At 40.5% G+C, this 21,790-nt stretch overlaps 1 protein-coding gene across 2 annotated transcripts in view; it reads right to left on the reverse strand.

Moving 5' to 3' along the window:
• The window catches only part of sh3pxd2aa (SH3 and PX domains 2Aa), a 310,500-nt gene that overhangs the window by 99,104 nt on the left and 189,606 nt on the right, over positions 1-21,790 (reverse strand). Inside the window, exons 1-2 of one of the 2 annotated variants that reach the window (XM_043712867.1) lie at positions 12,222-12,290; positions 11,785-11,916 (exon numbers count right to left, since the gene is read on the reverse strand). In XM_043712867.1, coding sequence (XP_043568802.1) covers positions 11,785-11,893 — 109 coding nt within the window. In that variant the 5' untranslated portion in view covers positions 11,894-11,916; positions 12,222-12,290. Of the gene's footprint in view, positions 1-11,784; positions 11,917-12,221; positions 12,291-21,790 lie in introns of those variants that run through there. The other variant, XM_043712866.1, reaches the window with a different exon arrangement.

Genomic DNA, 21,790 nt, shown 5'->3' on the forward strand with positions numbered 1-21,790 from the left:
TGGTAATCATTTATGAGCAAAAGGCCAATGCTAACATGCCCTAAATTAGAGGTGCTCCAGGGAAATACACTGTAGATTTGAATGAAGCTTAAAAGCTCCATTCAGCTGAGCAAAACAGGTGTGGTCAGTCAGACTAGATCTCTTAAGTTGCAGTCATGGGAAATACTTCAGTTCGTGAACCCACTAAATGAGACACTGGGAAAGCTGGCTATCGAAGGGAATAATATTTTCATTCTTCGTGCAAAGAGCAAAGCAGAGAGAGAGAAACAAGTGTGCAGTAGGTGAAGTTATCACCTTCTTTGCTGAATATGGAAGAATTGTAATCCCGCTTAGAAATTTCTTCTTTTTGACCTCTTCACTAACCATGTACCCTGTACCCGCAGAGAATACGTTCCTTGACCTACTACGGAAGCCTAAAACCACAGATAGTAGCGAACCCATTCATTTATATAGGAAACATACCTCCTCGGCAGCCCCCTTTTCCCTGGTTCTGAAATGTTCCATGTAATATGTTGGGGCCACGGTAAACCGCGGCTAACTGAAACCGCGGAAACCGACTCTGCAGATACAGCAGTCACCCTGTATATTTTCCCTCCAGTTTGAAAAATCAAGGAGGATATGAATTCACATAAGACTATCCACTTCTGAAGCACATTATGTAGCATCAATTACTTTGAAATGCAGGAACTGCTGTACACAGACCTGCACTATTTAATATGGAATGGCATATGATAGCTGTACATACACACATTTGAACAATCATCTGAGGAACACATCTAGCTTTCTCCTCATCTCACATAAAAGCAAAATTTTGTGGTTGCTGGGAATATTAAATGAACACAGAAAATGCTGGAAAAACCCACATCTGGCAGCAACTGTTGAGCAAGAAACAAGGAGAGGCAGTGTTTTATTAGTACTTCTTTTAATCTAGTCCACTGTAATCACTGCTCGCAAAACAATCTACTTCACATTGATGAGACCAAATCAGACTGGATGACCACTGTCCAGAATATCTCCACTCACTCCATAGGAATGACCCTGATATTCAAATTGATTGCCATTTCAATAAACGACCTTACTCTCTTGCTTGTATTTCTGTCCTGAGCCTTCTACAATGTTTCAATGAAGCACAACACAAGCTCAAGGAACAGCATCTCACTTTCCACTTGTGGTGACTGTCAGAATCAGAGGTCAGGGTTGAAAAGTGTGGCGCTGTGTAACAATGTCAACCAGATGGACATCGTAGAATGTTGGGGCTGTTAATCTGTTCTAATCAGGGAGCCCTAGCTGACAGATATAAACATCAGTGTCAGAGATTCTGTTCACTCTAAGAGCTGGCTCTAAGGAAACTGGATAAGTATCAAGGACTTTCCATGCGTAAAGAGTTCTTTCACATTTACACTTTACAGTCTCTAGGACTCAATATTGAATAATTTCAGAGTCTGACCACATGATGTCTGTTCTCTATTTTTTTCTTCACATTCTCTCCAATACCAATGTCCAATCTTGTCTTGTTTACTTTGCTCAGTATAGAGGACACATTCTTTCTCTTTTACATCACAATTTAGAGCCATTTTACATTTCTCTTGCACCACCATTAACAACCTTGTCTTGACTGGATTAGATTCTCTACAGTACGGAAACAGGCACTTCGGTCCAACAAATCCACACCAACCCTCTGAAGAGTAACCCACCCAGACCCATTCCCCTAGCCTATATTTACCCGATTAATGCACCTAGCACTATGGGCAATCTAGCATGGCCAATTCACCTGGCCTGCACACCTTTGGATTGTAGGAGGAAACCCATGCAGACAAGAGAAGAACGTGCAAACTCCACACAGACAGTCACCCGAGGCAGGAATCGAACCTGGGTCCCTGGTGCTGTGAGGCAGCAGTGCTAACTGCTGAGTCACCGTGCCACCCCACTTCTCCACTGGGCTTCCTGGCGACCTGTTCTCTTCACCCTCCACCCCTGTCAAAGTGTATTAAAAAAAATTCCAACCCCTTTACGTTCTTAAGAAGTCATACCATACTCAAAATGTTAACTCAGTTTCCCTCTCCAGATACTGCCAGACCAGCTGAGTTTTCTGTGTTTGTTCTTCAAATAACATCCTGCTCTGCTGTAGCAACCAACAGATATCATAGTGAGGCCTCACTAGGTTTCTATTATGTCTGTTGCTATGCAAAATTGCTTCAAATCATATGATGTTGCTTTAAGCTGTCTGCTCTCTGCTGTGATCATTCACTCCCAGTTATTATTCTCATATTATTGGATGAATAAACTGAATTATTTACTATAACTAATACTCTTAGTGATAAATAAAAACAGAAATTGCAGGAAAAACTCAGCATCTCTGGAGAAAAAGCAGAGTAACATGTCAGGTCCAATGACCTTTCTTCAAAACTGATTTTGAAATCTTTTCCTAGCTAACACAGTGTGGGATTCACTGTGACTGCGTCCAAGTTCACAGGCCCCCAAACCTGCACAGCCCGCTTCTACCTTCTGCCCAAAATCCTGCTTGGGCAGACTTATTGTTTCTATCTGCTCCCGTCCCACAGAAATCATTGTTTCCTACCTCAACTCGATTCTTTTCTCCCCTTATCCAAGCTTTTCCTACTTAAATCTGTTATTCTTATGACACTTTAAGTTAATTTCAGAATGTCCAGTGGCGGGCTGCAGCCATTGCCTTCACACTGTGCATGTGCAATCCCTTTACATGTCTATCTCCAACAGGACGGTCTTAGACCTCTCTGCTTCTTCGTGGAAAAAAATGCTTGCACTGTCCCTATCCTCCATCATACTTTTCTGACTGGCCTCACTTTGAACAACTTCTCCTTTAATTTCTCTCAATTTCTTCATGCCAAAGGTGCAGCCATGAGTACATGAATGGGACCCAATTATGCTTCTCTCTTTGTGGGAAACGTGGAACATTTCTTGTTCTGGTCCTTCTCCAACCCTCATCCACAACTCTTTCTTGAATACATCAATGACATCTTCAGTACTGTTTTCCTTTCTCATCGGAATTGGAAAGGTTTACCACTTTTGCTTCCAATTTTCACCATGCTCTGACATTCACTTGGTCCATCTCTGACTCATCCCTTTCCTTTCTTGACTTCTCTGTTCCATTTGTGGGGATAGGCTAGCAACCAATATTCACCACAAACCTACCAACTCCCACAATTACCATGACTATAAATCCACACATGACGTGGGAAAGTGTGAGTTATGCACTTTGGTAGGAAGAATAGGGGAGTGGACTATTTTCGAAATGGGGAAAGACTTTGGAAACTTGAAGTACAAAAGGACTTAGGAGTCCTAGCTCAGGGTTCAAGAGAACCAGAATACAAGAGCAGAGATACATTGCTGAGGTTATACAATGCTCTGGTCAGACCGCATTTGGAATATTGAGAGAAGTTTCGGGCATCATATCTAAGGAAGGATATGATGGCTTTGGAGGGGCTGTGAAGGAGGTTTACAAGAATGATCCCGGTCTGTACTCAATGGAGTTGAGAAGGATGGGGACGGGGAGGGGGGAGATCTCATTCTGTAATACTGAGAGGCTTGGACAGAGTGAATGTAGAGAACATGTTTCCACTAGGAGAGAATAGGACCCAAGGGTACTGCCTCGGAATGAAGGCATGACCCTTTAGAACCGAGATGAAGGGGATTTTCTTCAGCCAGATGGTGATTAATCTGTGGAACTCGTTGTCACAGAGGTCTGTGGACGCCAAGCCTTTGATTATATTTAACACAGAGAAAAATGGGTTCTTGATTGATATGGGGATCAAGGTTTACAGGAGAAGGTAGGAGAATAGGGTTGAAAAACATTTCAGCCATGATTGAATAGTGCAGCAGACTTGATTGGCTGAATGGTTTAATTCTGCTCCTATACCTTATTACCTTACGGGTCTTTTAATAATATGCAATTCATCAGACATCTGCTTTCACTGTTTGCATAATCCAGCAATATTTCATTTTTGAAGTATGTCTTTTTTAAACTACTATTGAATATCCTTCTTCCAGACACCATATTCAAGACCATAACAATTCATTATGCAAACAATATTCATATTTTCCCCTTGATTTCTTTGCCAGCAGTTTGCAAACTTTTAATTTAAATTGTACAAAAGAACAAATGCATTTGGCTCATGGTACTACCATTAACAGAAACCATTCCTCCCAGTTACATACAATTCTGAGTTGTTTTTTCATTGACCCTTTCATAGGATGTCTTTGCTGGCAAGGCCAGTATTTGTTGCTCTATAATTGTCCTTGAGAAGTGGTGAGCTACCTTCTTGAAACACTGCAGTTCACATGTGGTGTGCTCATATATACAATACATGGTATATGATTTTATAATAACATATAATGTAGAATTCATAATTTTGACACAGAAAGGGGAAAGAAGTCAGGATGGTATGTGACTTGGAGCAGAACATGTAGAGGTGGCATTCAATATGCTTTTTTTGTTCTTGATTTTCTAGGAGGTAGAAGGCATGGGTTTGGAAGCTGCTTTTGTGGAGCCTTGCAAACTGCTGCAATGAACCTTGTAGATGGTATTTGCAACAACCATGATGTGTTGCTGTGAAGGGAATGAATATTTAACTTGATGAAATACCATCTGGTTTCCTGGTTATATCCAGCTCATGACAACCAGAACAAAGAAGATGTGCAAACTATCATTCATCAAACTCTTGGCTTTTGTTCCCATAGCATGGTAAACAGCTGCTGGGGACTCAGGAGGTGAGTTCCCAGCCTCTGAATTATTCTCATAGTTGCAGTATTTATATAGCTGATCCAGTAGAGTCTCTGGTCGATGATATTCCAAGGGTGTCAACGGTAGAGATTTAGGAATGGTAATGCTACTGCATGTTAAGAGGAAATATTCAGATTCTATCTTTTTTGAGATGGTCATTGGCACTAATGTGGATGTTATTTGGCACTTATAAGCCCAAGCTTGAATGGTGTCCAGGTCTTACTGCATCTGAGAGGTTGTGAACAGACTATAATCATGAATGAACTTTCTTCCTTTTGACATTCAAATCATGAAAGATGATTATTTTCAGATCAGCCATTACCTCATTGATTGGCAAAGGAGATTCAACGGTCCTAATGGCTCACAACTGCTCCTGTGTCTTATGGTCTTTAGGAAGATGGGTCAGTGATGAAACAATTGAAGATATTTAGGTTCAGGACATTAACCTGTGGACCTTCTGCAATAATGTTGTGGAGCTGAGATGTTTGGCCTCCAATAATCACATCCTTGTATGAGATATGATTTCAACCAGAGGATTTTCCCCTAATTCCCATTTAATTCAATTTTACTGTAGCTTCTTCATATTATATTCTGTCAAATGCTGACATTATGACAAGGGCTGCCACTTTCACCATACTTCTGGAAATCAGCTCTTTTGTCCATGTGTGGACAGAGGTTGCAATAAGGGGTCAGAAATCAGTGGTTCCTGTGGTCAGTGGAACCCAAAAGGAGCATTAGACATCACTGTCAATGACATCTTCCACCACTTTGCTGATGGTTGAGAATAGACTTATGGGGCAATAACTGGCCAGGTGGATCTGTCCTGCTCTTTACAGACATGACATAACTGAGCAAAAATCCAAATTATACGAACACAGGATGTAGGTGCAGGATTAATCCATTCAACCCTTACAGCCTGTTCCATCACTTAATGAGATTTTGGCTGATCTGTTTGGGGTCTCAACCCACTTTTCTGTCTGTTCCCTACAGCCCTTGACTCCCTTGTCCATCGAAATATCCACCAAACTCTGCTTGATTAAACTCAAAGTAACAGCCTCAATTACTTTCTGAGGAAGAGAAATTCACAAAAAACAATGTCCTCTCATTTCCATCTTAAAAGGGAGACCTCATTCTTAAACTGTAGCCCCTAGTTTAGTCTTCCGCAATAGAGAAAATATCTTTTCAGTATCCACCCTATTAAGTCCCTTCACGATCAGATATATTTCAATGAAATCACATCATATGGATTTCAACAAAGGCTTTGACAAGGTGTGACATGGGAGACTGATAAAAAAAGGTAAAAGCACCTGGGATCCAGGGTAACCTGGCATGATAGATCCATAGTTGAATTAGTAGTAGGAGACAGAGGGTTGTGGTAGAAGACTGTTTGTGTGACTGAAGATCAGTGTCCAGTAGCATACCATGAGGATCAGTGCTGGGTCCCTTATTGTTCAATAAAAATATAAACAATTCAGTACAGATGAGAATGTGGAGGGGATGATAAGTAAGTCTGGTATGATTTGGAGATGCCGGTGTTGGACTGGGATGTACAAAGTTAAAAATCACACAAAACCAGGTTATAGTCTAACAGGTTTATTTAGAAGCCTAGCTTTTGGAGCACTGTTCCTTCATCAGGTGGTTGTCCACTCATCAGTTATAGCTAAAAATAATTGGAAATGCTTCAGATTTTTCTATTGTTGGCTCCCATCAATGAGGATGGGAATACTCTCGTACTGTTCATAACTGAATATGTCAGGACTGTAGAGCTTAGATCTGATCTGTATACTGGTTTTGAAGTTTGTCTTGTATGTAGTCCTGTAGCTTGATCAGGTTGGCACCTCATTTTTAGGTATGCCTAGCTTTGCTCCTAGCATGTCTTCCTGTATGAGGGCTGATTTTCTGGCTTGATGGCAATTGTACAGTAGGATATGCCAACCCATGAGGTTACAGATAGTGGTAATTCTGCTGCTGTTAATGAAGTCCATTGCACTTTATGGATGTCCAGTCTTGAGCTGCCAGGGCATTTTCAATCTATCCCATTTAGCACGTGCCATATGGGATTCGTACTATATGGGATGTTCACAATCTCAGGATTAGGCTAGGTGAGCCTGGACTCAGTAATCTCACCCATGTCTGCAACAATATGTGTGAGCATTTCAGCAGTCCCTCTCCCCTTATTTCATGAGGTGCTATGAAACAACAGTCCCATGTAGGAACTTTATTGTCAGCAGTTAGATCTTGGATTGTGAGTTGGATATGTTTTTACTTAAGTGGTTATGTAGACCACGAGTCAATAAGGATGCTTTTTTCCCTATTTGTCTAATAGATTATAGTTTAGACATAACCTGTTTTGCAACTTGTTTTACGAATACAGTTTGTTCTGAAATAACACGATAGTTCCATTCTCATGGATCTCGGGTGATAAGAAAATCACGCAATAGCTGCGCCATTTAAACTTAATAGGACCGGAATTGCATCATAGCCAACACAGGTAAGGAAAGTTTGCATTTTACAAATAACGGTCTAGGTTCTTTAATCATGTTAAAGCCAATTCACATTGAAGAAACATGTTCTATAGCAGAACCGACTGTAGGTTTTGTTATAATAAACAGATAATTTTGAGTTATTGAAGAAGCCTGGTAGAAGTGTCTTTTATTCAGGATAGCTGCACCAAAGAGAAACACTTTGGTGACTAACTGAGTTTAAACATTTATACTTGTGGTGCAACTCAAAGAATAGTGGGGCTTGATTATCAACACATTTCACCCATCAATAACAATGGGTTGGACAGGCTGGGCTTGATTCTGCTGGAGTTTACAGGAGTGACGGGTAATTTTATTGAAAAGTACATAAGATCTTAAATGGTCTGGACAAGGCAGACATAGAAAAGATGTTTTTCTTGTGGATGAGTCCACTAGGGGATGTTGTTTTAAGATTGGGCTCGCCCTTTTAGGAAAGGGATGAGGAGGACTTGTTTCCCTCTCAGAGGGCTAGTTTACTTTGGATATTCTCTGTCATAAAAGGAGATGGAGGGAGGGTCATAGAATATTTTTAAGGTGGAGCTGACAGGTTCCTAATAGGCAAGGGAATCAAAGATTAACGGAGTAGATAGCATTCACAACAGATCAACCAATCATCGTTTAGTCAATGACGGAGCAACCTCGAGGGACGAAATGGTCTCATTATGCTCCCACTTATTATGTTATAAAATCATGGGAATAACAGGAGACCATTCTTTGAGATTATGGTTGATCTGTGACCAACTCGATATACTAACATTTGTCCATGTCCCTTAGTAACTTTGGAGTATGAAGAAATATCAATCTCATTCAAAATTAATGTTAATGATCTGTGTACCTCAATTACAAAGTCTCTTTGCAGCTTTTTCAATGTTGCTAACTTCTCACTATTTATAAAGTTATTTATTCTATCCTTTCTAGGTTAAAAATGGATGATCGCACATCTGCTCATACTGAGTACTATGATGGAATTCTGTGCATAGCCCACCTTATTTTCCTTATCAATGGGAGATGATAGTGCTGTGGTAATGTCACCTGGTTCAATGATGTCATTTAAGAAAGGAAATCTGCTATCCTCATCCAGTCTCACCCACATGTGACTTCAGAACCACAGTAATGTGTTCAGTACCCAATGATCCTCTGAAATGGTTGAAACACTTGGTTTAGGGGACAGTAGGGATGGGCAGTAGTAATAACCATATCCCATGGAAGAATAAAAAAAACACAAAGATGATGCTTGTGCAGCTGTAGAAAAAGTAATGGTTAATTGCACCATGTTGTAAGCAGGTTTTAATTGCCACACGATCAGATGATTAATTATTTGAATCCTTTTCAGCTTAATAATTATTTAACAAGGCAGCATATATCCAGAGCAAATTTGAGCTGTAGTGCATGAAACTTGTGTAAAGTCACAAGCTAATAACAAAATACAAAAATAATTGATTAAATATAATAGATTATTTAATGAATAAGCAGCATTTGAACTGTAATTAATGCACACATTGCACTCGATCACCTGGTTACTGGGCTGAATCACCTAATCACTGTACAAACTGTGCTGGATCACCTGATTACTGTATATACTGTGATTGATGTACATATTGTTTATCACCATTATTGTACACCTTAGGCTTGATCAACTAGTCACTGTACAAATTATGCTTGATCACCTTGTTAGTAGGTTTTAAACACCCCACCCAGTTATTGTACAAACTGAGCTGGATTACCCAATTATCGTACATGTTGTGCTGGTTCACCCAGTTACTGTACACATGACAATGGATCACATGTTACTGTATATGTGGTGCTGGATCAGCTGGTTACTGTATATACTGCAATGGATCACCTGGTTGCTATACATACTTTACTAGCTCATCTGGCTATGTTCACACTGCCCTGCATTCACTAAATCACTGTATACATTGTACAGGTCGTTTTGCTATAACATGAATTTGCTGTAACGCTACTGACAAATTGGGGGCACTGTTTCTAAAGCGCAAACTTTAAAAACGTGTGTGTGCTGTAACACAATTATATTGCCAACACTTCAAGTGCTGTTTCTAAAACGTGAATTTTCTATAATGCGGGGTAACACAAGAATGCTGAAAATGTGTTACTGGAAAAGCGCAGCAGGTCAGGCAGCATCCAGGGAACAGGAGAATCGACGTTTCGGGCATAAGCCCTTCTTCAGGAATGAAGACGTTTCGGGCATAAGCCCTTCTTCATTCCTGAAGAAGGGCTTATGCCAGAAACGTCGATTCTCCTGTTCCTTGGATGCTGCCTGACCTGCTGCGCTTTTCCAGCAACACATTTTCAGCTCTGATCTCCAGCATCTGCAGACCTCACTTTCTCCTAACACAAGAATGCACCCAACAAATTATTGAAAAACTACCTGTACCAATGATTATACATTTTACTGTTCACATGGTACAGTGTGATCACTACTGATCACATTGCATCAACCAGCTCCTAAAAAAACAAAACAGCCTCAAAGCATCGCCTGCCCAGCCATGTCTATTCTATTTAAATAACTAATTAATTTGTATGTTAACTATTTTAGGACTGAATTTCTTAACTTTACTCTTCAGCTGTAATAATCTGATTGAAACTTGTTGGGCAATCAAAAGTGATATGAAGGAAATACCCCCCAAACTCCTGGCTCTTTTGCTCTGATATCACACTTTAGCTCTGACAGTTATGAACAGATTAAAAGAGTTCTTTCCTACCGGTTTATATCTTTTGCCACTACTGCTCTTCTCATGTATGTCCACTGCCCATGTGTTCTCCATGTACTTGCATTAGGTCACCTTTAAATTGCCCAAATACTTTCCAATCTGTAATTTTTTCTAAGCCAAAATCAATCCTTGCTTATTCTAACCCCTAAAAGCAAACTAATGCCTTTCAATGCTTTCTATCTCCTGTTGTAGATCCAAATTATAAAGAAACTTCCATTAACACTCCAGAAGGCCCTGCAGCCATCTGCTCTCTGGCAGATAATGGTTTAAAACATGGTTCTGAGAAGATTAACCTAAGTTAAATCCCTTCACAAAAATAGACCAGCAACCATATGCCACTAGTTTAAAATCCGAACTCTAAAAATGATATTAATATATATAAATCATGCACTTTCTATCAGAGTGTACACTGCACTAGGTCATCCAGTTACTGTACACTCTGAACTGGGGTACCTGTTTACAGTATACAATGTGCTCTATTACTCAATTTCATATACACTGTTCAATTGGTAACTGGATGCACATTGTACTAGATCATCTAGTGCTAGATCACTCAGTTACCATGTATATTGTACTAACTCATCAGGTTACTGTGTACATTGCATTGTATCATCTAGTTACTGCATGTACTGTGCTGAGTCACTCGGTACTATGTATATTGTGTTGGAAAACCTGGTTACTGTATGTATTGTGCTGGATCACAAGTTACTGTATACATTGAAATAGATAACGTGGTCACTATACACACTGAAACGGGTGTCCGACTTGCTGTGCACACTGGGAGAAAGTGAGGACTGCAGATGCTGGAGACCAGAGTTGAAAAGTGTGGTGCTGGAAAAGGGCAGCAGGCTGTACACACTGTTGGATTTGGCTACCACTGAACTTTGAGAAAAAGATAATTTCGCTGCATTTGAGCATAGTGCTCAAACAGCAAATCAAAACATTTTTAATTAATCCCTGTTTTTCCAAGGATTTGGGCAGTGTTTTACCACAAGATTGCAGTTTTCACTCCATCTCCCAAAATATTAGCATAATTAATGCTTAAGTCGAACGCTCATTATCACGAAACAAAAATGGAGTAAAAGTGATAGGCTGCCTTGTGTAAAGGACAGGGAGAACCTGGCAGTGACCAGTGTAGTCTCCACAGGTCCTACATAGAAACTAATTTTGTCAGAACAACTTTGCGCACCAGCACAATGCAGTAATAGTACGTGTACCGGTCACTATCTAAACATTGAAGACAAAATAGCCACTGCTGCAACAGAAAATTCACTATATATACACAACACTTCATGAAACTGCACAGAAACATAAGATCTAGGTTGCATAATGCTGAAATCCAGCTCAGCTTTATCACACAAATACACAGCCACAATGATATATCGATGTCAAAAAGGAAAAAAAAATGTAATAGGAATTTTCAGGAAAAGAATGGATCAATTCCAAACTGCAACCACATGTTTATAGGAAAGGGGCTGGAAAAATATAAAATAACCTTGAATTTCATGGAAGTGATCAATGCTGATTACACTCATATATATCTGGTAATATTGTGATATGGACTGTGTTTACAGCACTTTTACATTCTTAATTAATATAGAATTTGCAGACATTCCTACAGAGAGAGGCAGATCTTGGCGTTGAGCCCAAAGCAACAGGGAGCTCCTCATACTCAGCCAAAGGCAGACACAGATGGAAGTAATGTACAGTACTAGGTCTGGGAGAGGGAGAGAAAGAAGGAAGATTTTAAAAACTTATTTCTCTTACTTACCACTCTCGCTTTTTTCAATAACATCCACCACTTCTCCTGCCTTTAGGCTGATCTCAGAGTTCTCCTGCTTTTCATAGTTGGCGACCACCATATACTGATCCAAAACCATGGGCTCTGACACAGCCTCTGAACCTGAAGTAGGGAAAAAACAAGCTGTCAGCCAACTCGCAGCCATGGCTCCTTGCGAGCGACAGACTATCCCACATTCGATAGGCTGAATCTTTAGCACCCCTCAACCAATCAGAACTCAAGCTTGATGTACAGCATATTCCTAAAGATCTGGCCATATAGAATCTTCTTTCCAGTCCCTCTGCTGCACTGCTTAACATTTGAATCTTCAGATTTGCATTTAATTTAACATTCTTGGAACTTTAATCCCAGACAAGATGATCTATAAAGTCCAACAGATTCACAGTTCTCAATTTCATCTCACACACATAATCAGGGAGATTGCCAGCAGCCGCTACAGAGACAGAGTTAAAAATAATAAACAGCCTGTCCTGTCCCTCTCTGTCAGGGAGAGACCAGAGGCAGTGTGGGGGATGAGAACACCAATAGCAATCGACTGCTCTTAAAGCCTTAAATAGAAACACATGAGTGGGACGGATCAGGGAGGGGAGCTGTTTACATAACAGTCAGATACGGAAAAGTTATATTTGCCAGCTTTGTTATCTTATTATCTGTTTTCTTGTGCAGCTCCCCAAAGTCATTTCAAAATAAATGATCTACATTACAACGCCGTTCACTTTCATGCTGTTGCAACAGACACTAATCCATTCGCTCCAAATGCTGACAAACTCCACAAAAATCAGGAATAACAGAGGTGCTCTCAGTTCTACTGGGTTTCTCAGCAAATACAACATCTGTTATACTGAGGGTGGGGTGCATGCACTGGAGTTGTCAGTGAAGATATTACCAAAGTTGAATGAATTTGGGCAGTAATTGATATTCCATAGAAGACAACAAATCTTCTATGGAATATCACTTACTGCCCAAATTCATTCAACTTCGGTAATATCTTCACTGACAGCTCCAATGCATACACCCTACCCTCAGTATAAAGTTACTTTTCCAAACAACGAAGAGCAATTAAACCAGGCACGGCCCACAGTTTCCAGCCAGGAAGTCCAGCCAAAGAGCCACAAATCTCAACATTGTCCATCATTCTCATGCAGGAAAAAGGAAGCATGTCCCCTCATTCTGATGCACCTTAATCCAATGCAATCCTAATCAGACAACTCGCCCTGGATCCAATATATTGGACACTGAGACAACTCTTTATCCCAAAAGCCTATCCAGAACTGAGTCAGTGACGTAAACAGCTCAGTTCAGTTCAGCCATGTATAATGACGCCAGGCCACAGATAGTCATTGGCAGTCAGTCAGCAGCTGGTGAAACAGCCAGCCAGCCTACTCCTAGCTACAGTCTGTTTTGCTGAGAGGCACATTTTAGGGTGAGGGTAAGAGAAAGAAAAAGCTCCTATTAACAAAATCAAATGAGATACACAGAACCATCATAAACCACACAATAATTCCTACTGTATGGGGCTTGCTGTTGCATGCTCATTGACAGCATTACAAGGCAGAATGCAGCTGCTTTTCAAGCATCCAAGTTAACCCTGTGCTGCCATTGCACTTTTGTGTCAAAATTCCATTTCTTATAAAGTAGTAAGAAATATTTTTTGTTCAGTTTTTGAAAGACATAAATGGGTGAAATGAACTATTAAGAAACAGCTTTGACAATCAGCCAACAGTAACTAGTGAAATGCAGTAGGGTCCTGGTTTATCACAATGTCAGCATCAAGGAGTTTCAAACATTGTTAATTATGGTGGAAGATCATAACAACAATTAAGGCAATCATCACATATCTCTTGTGGTTGTTACTGCGAATAAATATCTGTTTGACTGCTTACTGTACTCATAAAGACATAAAAAAAACATTCCTTTGCTCCAGTTCATACCATTATCTTTGCTCCACTCCAATTTCTCAGTTTATACCTTCCCCAAACCCTTCGCAAACTCTCCTCACAAGTTTACATTGGCAGATTTTGAACTGTTCCCTCTCATTCCCAGTTCACACTGGCAAGAGGGGAAGTAGTGTAGTGGTAGCATCACTAGGCTATTAATCCAGAATCTGGATTAGTTGTGCTGGAAGAGCACAGCAGTTCAGGCAGAATCCAAGGAGCTTCGAAATCGACGTTTCGGGCAAAAGCCCTTCATCAGGAACACAAAGGTAATATTCTAGTTACATGGATTCAATTCCAACCATTGCTCCCCACCATTCCCACCGACTATGTAACTGTTGCAGACTTTGAAATGCAGGTTCATAGTTTCTTGAAAGTGGAGTCGAAGGTAGAATAGTGAAGAAGACTTTTGGTATGCTTCCCTTTATTGGTCAGAGCATTGAGTATAGGAGTTGTGAGGTCATGTTGCGGCAGTATAGGACATTGGTTAAGGACATTGGTTAGGCCACTTTTGGAATATTGTGTGTAATTCTGGTCTCCCTCCTGTCGGAAGGATGTTGTGAAACTTCAGAGTTCAGAAAAGATTTACAAGAATGTTGCCAGGATTGGAGGATTTGAGGTCTGGGGAGGGGCTGAATAGGTTGATACTGCTTTCCCTGCAGTGTCGGAGACTGAGGGGTGACCTTATAGAGATTTATAAAATCAAGGTGAGCATGGACAGAACAAATAGATAAGGTCTTTTCCCTGGGATGGGGGAATCCAGACTAGAAGGCATAGGTTTAGAGTGAGAGGGGAAAGACTTAAAAGGGACTTAAGGGGCAATGTTTTCACTCAGAGGGTGGTGTGTGTATAGAATGAGCTGCCAGAGGAAATGTGGAGGCTGGTACAATTACAACATTTAAAATGCATTTGGATGGGTATATGAATCGGAAGTGCTTCAATGGATATGGGCCAAAGGGTCTGTTTCCGTGCTGTATATCTCTATGACTCTATGATTGTACGTCAGTATGGCGAAATTGGTTTAAAAACCAGCCTAATAGCAACCATGTAACCACTGTCAATTATCATCAAACACAGCTGGTTCACTAATGAACTTAAGGGAAGGACATCTGCTGTCCTTACCTGATCTGAACTACACATGATTATAGCAACGTGGTTGACTATTAACTGCCATCTGAAATTATCTTGTAAGCCAATCAGTTGTATCAAAGTGGTACAAGAATGAAGACAAGAATGAAGCTGGATGTCCACATGGCATCAACCTACGCAGCTGAAATCACAACAGTAAACGCAATCCAGTCATCACGTAAAGTCTTCCTTTCTAAAATCTGGGAACTTGTACCAAAATTGCAACAGCTGTCCCAGACTCGACAAGCAACAGCTGGACATGTTCATACTCACAAAATCATACTAAGGGTGGCACAGACACAGAATTGGTGGGGAACTTCAATGTTCATCATGAAGGGTAGTTCATAATTACCATTTCTGATTGAACTGGCCTAATTCTAAATGACACAGTTGCAAGCTGTTTTGCAGCAAGTAAAGAAGAAACAATCAAGAAGGAAAGATATACTTGACCTTGTCCTCAATTATTTAACTTTTGCAAATGCATCCATACATGTCAGTATTGATAGGAGTGACTACCACACAATCTTTGCAGAGACAAAGTCCCATCTTCATAGTGAGAATACCCTCCATTATGACAGGTGGCATATCAACATGTTAAATGGGTCAGATTTCAAATAGTTCTAGTAACTCAAAATTGGGTATCCATAACATCCTGTAGGCCATCAGAAACAACAGAATTGTATTCAACCACAATCTGTCACCTCATAATCCAACATAGCTCCCACTCATCCATTAACATCAATCTCGGAGGTAAACTCTGGTTCAACGAACATAGCTGAAGGGCAGACAAGCAGCAGTGTCAAACATACCTAAATATTAGGCATCAACCTGGTGAAGCTATACCACAGGACTACTTGCATCCCAAATATGGAACCAGCAAGGCTAAGTAATCTCACAATTGCTAGATCAAATCTAGGTTCTATCATCTGGAATGGTGGTGCACACCTAAACAACTAAACGGAGGTGGAGGCTCAATAAATATTCCATCCTCAATGATGGGGAGTACACCATATCAATGCAAAAGACAAGGCTAAAATATCTGCATTCATCTTCTAGCTGCAAGTGCCAAGTAGCTGATCTATCTCCACTTCTGCCTGAGGTCCCCAGCGTCAAAGATGCCGTTCTTCTACCTTGATAGCACTCCATGTGCTATCAAGAAACAGCTGAAGATATTGGATATTGCAAGAAGTATGGGCCCTGATAACATTCCAGTAATCATACTGAACAGCTGTGCTCCAAAACTAACCAGATGCCCTGACAAAGCTGTTCCATTACAGCTACAGCAGTGCTATCTAACCAACAAATAGTAAAATTGCCCAGGTTCGTCCTGTACACAAAAAGCAGGACAAACACAACTTAGCCATTTACTGCATATTAATCAAAGGCAAAGTGATGGAAGGGGTCTTCAACAGTGCTACCAAGTGGAACTTGCAAAGGATCAACCTGCTCACTGATTTAGATTCGACTAGGGCCACTCTGCTCCTGACTTCATTGCAGCATTGTTCCAAATATGAACAAAACAGTTGAACCCGAGATGACAGTAAGTGCCCTTTGACCAAGTATGTCATCAAGAAGGTGTAGCAAAACTGGAGTCAATAAGAATCAGGGGAAAACTCTTTGCTGGTTGGTAGTCATACCTAGCAAAAAGAAAGATGCTTGTGGTTGGTGGGGTCAATCAGCTCAGCTCCTGGACATCTCCACAGGAGTTCCTCAGGCTTCTGCACAAGTCCTAACCATACTCAATTGCTTAGCAATGACCATCCATCTATCATAAAGTAAAGCTGTGTATTTTTATCATTTTTGTTTTTAAAATCTGGGGACTGAAATGAAAAACTACTCTTTTAAAAGCCAGTATTTGAAATCATGGCTTCAGTTTTGAAAGCAAGTAACCTGACATCAACGGCAGCAAAAAATAACTGTTTGAACAAACAGTGATGAAATCTGATTACAGATGATCTGGAGCTAAAGGTGTATACTGATGGCAACAAGGGGTTCACTAGTCACTGGTCTTTCACTTGCAAATAACTGTGTGATTGGTTCTTGGGTGGCTGAGCAGCTTGGAGCTGAAAACAAGCTAACAAGGGAGATAGAGAGAGAGAGAGGTGTTCAGATGTTCTCTAGCCCTGAAGCTGCTTGTTGTCTCCAGTCAAAAGCTCAGTTTAAATCTGAATAAACCAGTTACTTTTCCTGACTTGTTGCTGTAAGCAGTGACTTATGAATTAATAAATCAGAGACATTTTCCAAATTACTCCTACGTACCAGTGGAAGCGCTTAGATAAAGTCACCATATTAACAATGGGTCTGGCCAGTCAAAGAAGAATCCTCTCAATATCGGAATCATGAAGTAAAGACCACTGAAATGATTTCCCACTTTTTCTACCTCCATCAATAATCTATGTTCCTTGTTTGTTTGTCTGCTTGCAAGGAGGGGTTGAGTAGGGGCAAGGAGCTTACTTAGTATTTTATCTTTATATCTGTTTTCCTGTAGCTATATTCTAATTACTTATAATAAATCATTCTTGTTTGATGGAAATTTGGAGCATAGTGTTTATCAACTGTGGTCTGAAAGTCAGGTAAATGAGGGTCCTGCACATACTTTTTAAAAAACTTCTAACATTTGGTACAACTCTGATGCGCTAACCCAGAGTCGTAACAGAGTATTGGCTGGGATTGAATTGGAAATAGATAACGAAGTTTTGAGTGTGGTTTGACAAATAATACAGGTGATGGAAAACACCATATTCTGTACTGCACTTAGACACAGTACTGGATAAAGCAAAGGATTTCCTGTGGGTGGCAGAGTTGTCTTGGGTAGTCTTAAAAGAAACTGCAAAGCAATTGACTTGGCAAGCAGGCTTGAGATAGCACAATTTGTTAGAGCTGAAAAGGCAGAGATAATTGAGATACTAGCACTATGCTTGGATTTTGAGGAAATATAAGAACAGATTGCATACTTCGAGTAGTGAAATGTAATTGGATTATGTTCAGTTACAGTTAAATCTGAGTTAAATAAACTAGAGATGGCAGAACAAAATAAGAAAAATTAGATGAATTTAAGAAAACAGGAAATGGAAATTAAAAGACAAAAATGGAAATGCGTAAAATGGAATTAGAAGCCCAAGAGAAAACTAAAATGGGGAAATATAAATATAAGCTCAAACCAGAGGCAGATGAAGCAGGAGACATCAAATGTCAATGCAGGCTGTGATGGAAGAATATGAGACAAAATTTGATGACCAGTAAGGAAATGTTTAAGTCTGCACAGCCCCTATCAAGATTTGAGGAGAAGAATGTGGAAGCGTTCTTCAGGTCTTTTGAGAAAATAGCAATGCAAATGTAGTGTGCAAAAGATACTGGACATTGCTCTTGCAAAGACAGTTGGCACATAAAGCGCTGAAAATTTATTCTTCACCATCAGAGGTAGTTTCTCATGATTATGCCGCAGTTTGTGCATTTTCAATCATACATCCTGTTTCTGATGACCTAGAGACAAGAACATCTGCCTCATTGTGTATTCACCAAATCATAATGGTCAAAGGCCAATAAGATGCTTTTAGAGTGACAAAATTGTGACAACATCAACATTGTTCCTAAATTCAAATAGTTAATAACCAGACCATCCATTTTTCACAGGTCAGATAGTTTCTGTAGAGACAGAAACAGCTAACTAAGTTTAGATTGATGACCAGAACTGGAAAAAGTTAGAAATGTAACAGATTCCAAGCAGTGGCAAAGGGGGAAGGATGGAAAAGTAATAAAAGAGAAGATTCCTGATAAGGTGGAAGACAGGAGAGATTAAATGACTGCAAAGAGTTGGTGACACAATGTCAAAAGGACTGGTCGTGAGCAAGAACCAGAATGCTGCTGTTTGAAAGCAAATAAAGCAAAATCAAGACAAATCAAAAATATTCCAAATGTAAACAGCAGCACAGATTGACGGCCTGGAATTGCATTCTTATTTGATTGAGGATCTTAATATTGCTAAAGCAGCAACAATTGAAGAGAGGTGGTTTGCTGTTAAAAGGGGCTATTGTGGTATTGGCTGACCTTGTAGACATAATACAGCATCACTGCCTTTGGTGCTGACGGCTTGGTGGTCCTGCTAAGGAACATCTGCAATAGATTCCAGCATTTTCTGTAAACTAAAACTGTGACAACAGGATACCAACCATTTAGAAAACACCAACCGGATTACCCAAAATCAATCTGATTCATGGAATGGGATTTTTCCCTAGAGTGTCAGAGGCTGAAGTGTGACCTTATAGAGGATTTTAAAATCATGAGCTGCATAGATAGGATGAATAGCAATGTTTTTCCTCAGGGTAGGGGAGTCCAAAACTAGATGGCATACTATTAACGTGAGATGGGAAATAGTTAAAAGGGACCTAAGAGACAGCTTTTTCACACAGAGGGTGGTGCGTGTATGGAATGAGCTGTCAGGCGGTAGTGGAGGCAGATACAATTACAACAGGTAATTGGTATTTGGATGAGTACATGAATACAAAGAGTTTACAGGGACATGAACCAAATGATGGCAAATGGGACTAGATCAGTTTAGGATATCTGGTCAGCGTGAACAAGTTGGACCGAAGGGTCTGTTTCCATACTGTATAACTCTATGACTCTATATCACGTTTGACAGACCTATTGGAGTTTTTTCTGAGGGTTTAACTAGTAAAATAGATATGAGAAAACCAGTGGATGAGATGTATTTGGATTTTCAACAAGTTTTTAAATAGTTCCACAATAAAGGTTATTATGCAAAATCAAAGCACTTGGGATTGATGGTAATATACTGGCATGAACTGAGAATTAGCTCGCCAACAAGAAAAAAAAGGACAAATAAATGGATCTTTTTCAAGTGGAAGGGAATGAAAACTGAAGTACCACAGAGATCAATGCTTGTGTTCCCAGTTATACACAATATATATCAATAACTTACATGGATGAGATCAAAATGTAATCTTTTCAAATTTGTTGACAACAAAAAACTAAAAGGATTTAAGCATGGTGTGGAGGAGATAAAACAGCTTCAAAGGTAACTTAGAGAAGGTGAGTGAGTACCTGGCAGATGTAATGTAATGGGGATAATTGCAACATTATCCATTTCGGTAGGAAAAACAGAATTGCAGTATATATTTTTTTAATGAGAAGCCAGAAGAACTGTGGAGACTGGAAATCAGAAACAAAAACAAAAACAGAAATTACTGGAAAAACTGGGAGCATTTGTGGAGAGAAGTCAGAATTCTGAAGAAAGGTCACCAGATCTGAAACGTTAACTCTGATTTATCTCTACAGATGCTACCACACCTGTTGAGTTTTTCCAGCAATTTCTGTATTGTTTATTAATTAGATTAGATTAGATTAGATTGTTTACAGTATGGAAACAGGCCCTTCGGCCCCACAAGTCCACACTGCCCCGCCGAAGCGCAACCCACCCAGACCCATTCCCCTACATTTACGCCTTACCTAACACTACGGGCAATTTAGCATGGCCAATTGACCTGACCTGCACATCTTTTTGGACTGTGGGAGGAAACCGGAGCACCCGGAGGAAACCCACGCAGACACGGGGAGAACGTGCAAACTCCACACAGTCAGTCGCCTGAGGCGGGAATTGAACCCGGGTCTCTGGCGCTGTGAGGCAGCAGTGCTAACCACTGTGCCACCGTGCCGCCCAAAATTAAATGATGACAGATTGGGAAATATTAATGTACAAAGGGCTGTTCTTCACCCATCACCAAAATCAAGCCTGCAGGTGCAACAAGCAACGAAGGAGGCAAATGCTTTGTTGGCATTCATTGCAAGACAGTTTAAGTATAGGAGCAAAGATGTCTTACAACAGCCGTACAAGTCCTTTGTAAAACCACACTTGGAATACTGTGTTCAGTTTTGGTCTCCATATTCAAGGAAACATATATTTATAACAGAGGTTGTGCAGTGAAGGTTCATCATATCTCTGTATTGGTGAAATTTAAGATTTGATGCCCATCCCAGTGTATGTGTAACACTTTGTACTAAGGAGAACGTCACACCATCCACCCCAGCAAATACTAGAAAATGTGTACCCTATTCAAATGATGCATCCCTTGAAGAAAGTATTGTGACTTTGTAATGTTAGGGAGTCACGGGTAGACAGGCAGTACAAGAAGGCATTTGGTATGCTTTCCTTTATTGGTCAGTCATTGAGCATAGGAGTTAGGAGGTCATGTTGTAGCTGTGGAGGACATTGGTTAGACCACTTTTGGAATACTGCATTCAATTCTGGTCCCCCATCAAAGGAAAGATGTTGTGAAACTTGAAAGGGTTCAGAAACAATTTACAAGGATATTGCCAGGGTTGGAGGATTTGAGCTATAGGGAGAGGCTGAATAGGCCGGGACTGTTTTCCCTGGAGCATCACAGGCTGAGGGGTTACCTTATAGGAGTTTAAAAAATCATGAGGGGCATGGATAGGATGAATAGTCAAGGTCTTTTCCCCAGGGTAGGGCAGTCCAAAACTAGAAGGCATGCATTTAAAGTAAGAGGGAAAAGACTTTAACAGGACCAAAGGGGCAACATTTTCATACAGAGAGTGGTACGTGTATGGAATAAATGGCCAGAGAAAGTGGTAGAGACTAGTACAATTACAACAATTAAAAGGTTGAGGAGAAAGTGAGGTCTGCAGATGCTGGAGATCAGAGCTGAAAATGTGTTGCTGGAAACCCCCCCACCAACCCAACCTCCACTCCCGGCACCTTCCCCTGCAACCGCAGGAGGTGCAAGACTTGCGCCCACACCTCCCCCCCTCACGTCCCTCCAAGGCCCCAAAGGAAACTTCTATATCCGCCACAGATTCACCTGCACCTCCACACACATCATCTATTGCATCCTCTGCACCCGATGTGGCCCCCTCTATATTGGGGAGACAGGCCG

The sequence above is a fragment of the Chiloscyllium plagiosum genome, chromosome 22 (genome assembly GCF_004010195.1).
Source record: "Chiloscyllium plagiosum isolate BGI_BamShark_2017 chromosome 22, ASM401019v2, whole genome shotgun sequence".
NCBI classification, from domain to species: domain Eukaryota; kingdom Metazoa; phylum Chordata; class Chondrichthyes; order Orectolobiformes; family Hemiscylliidae; genus Chiloscyllium; species Chiloscyllium plagiosum.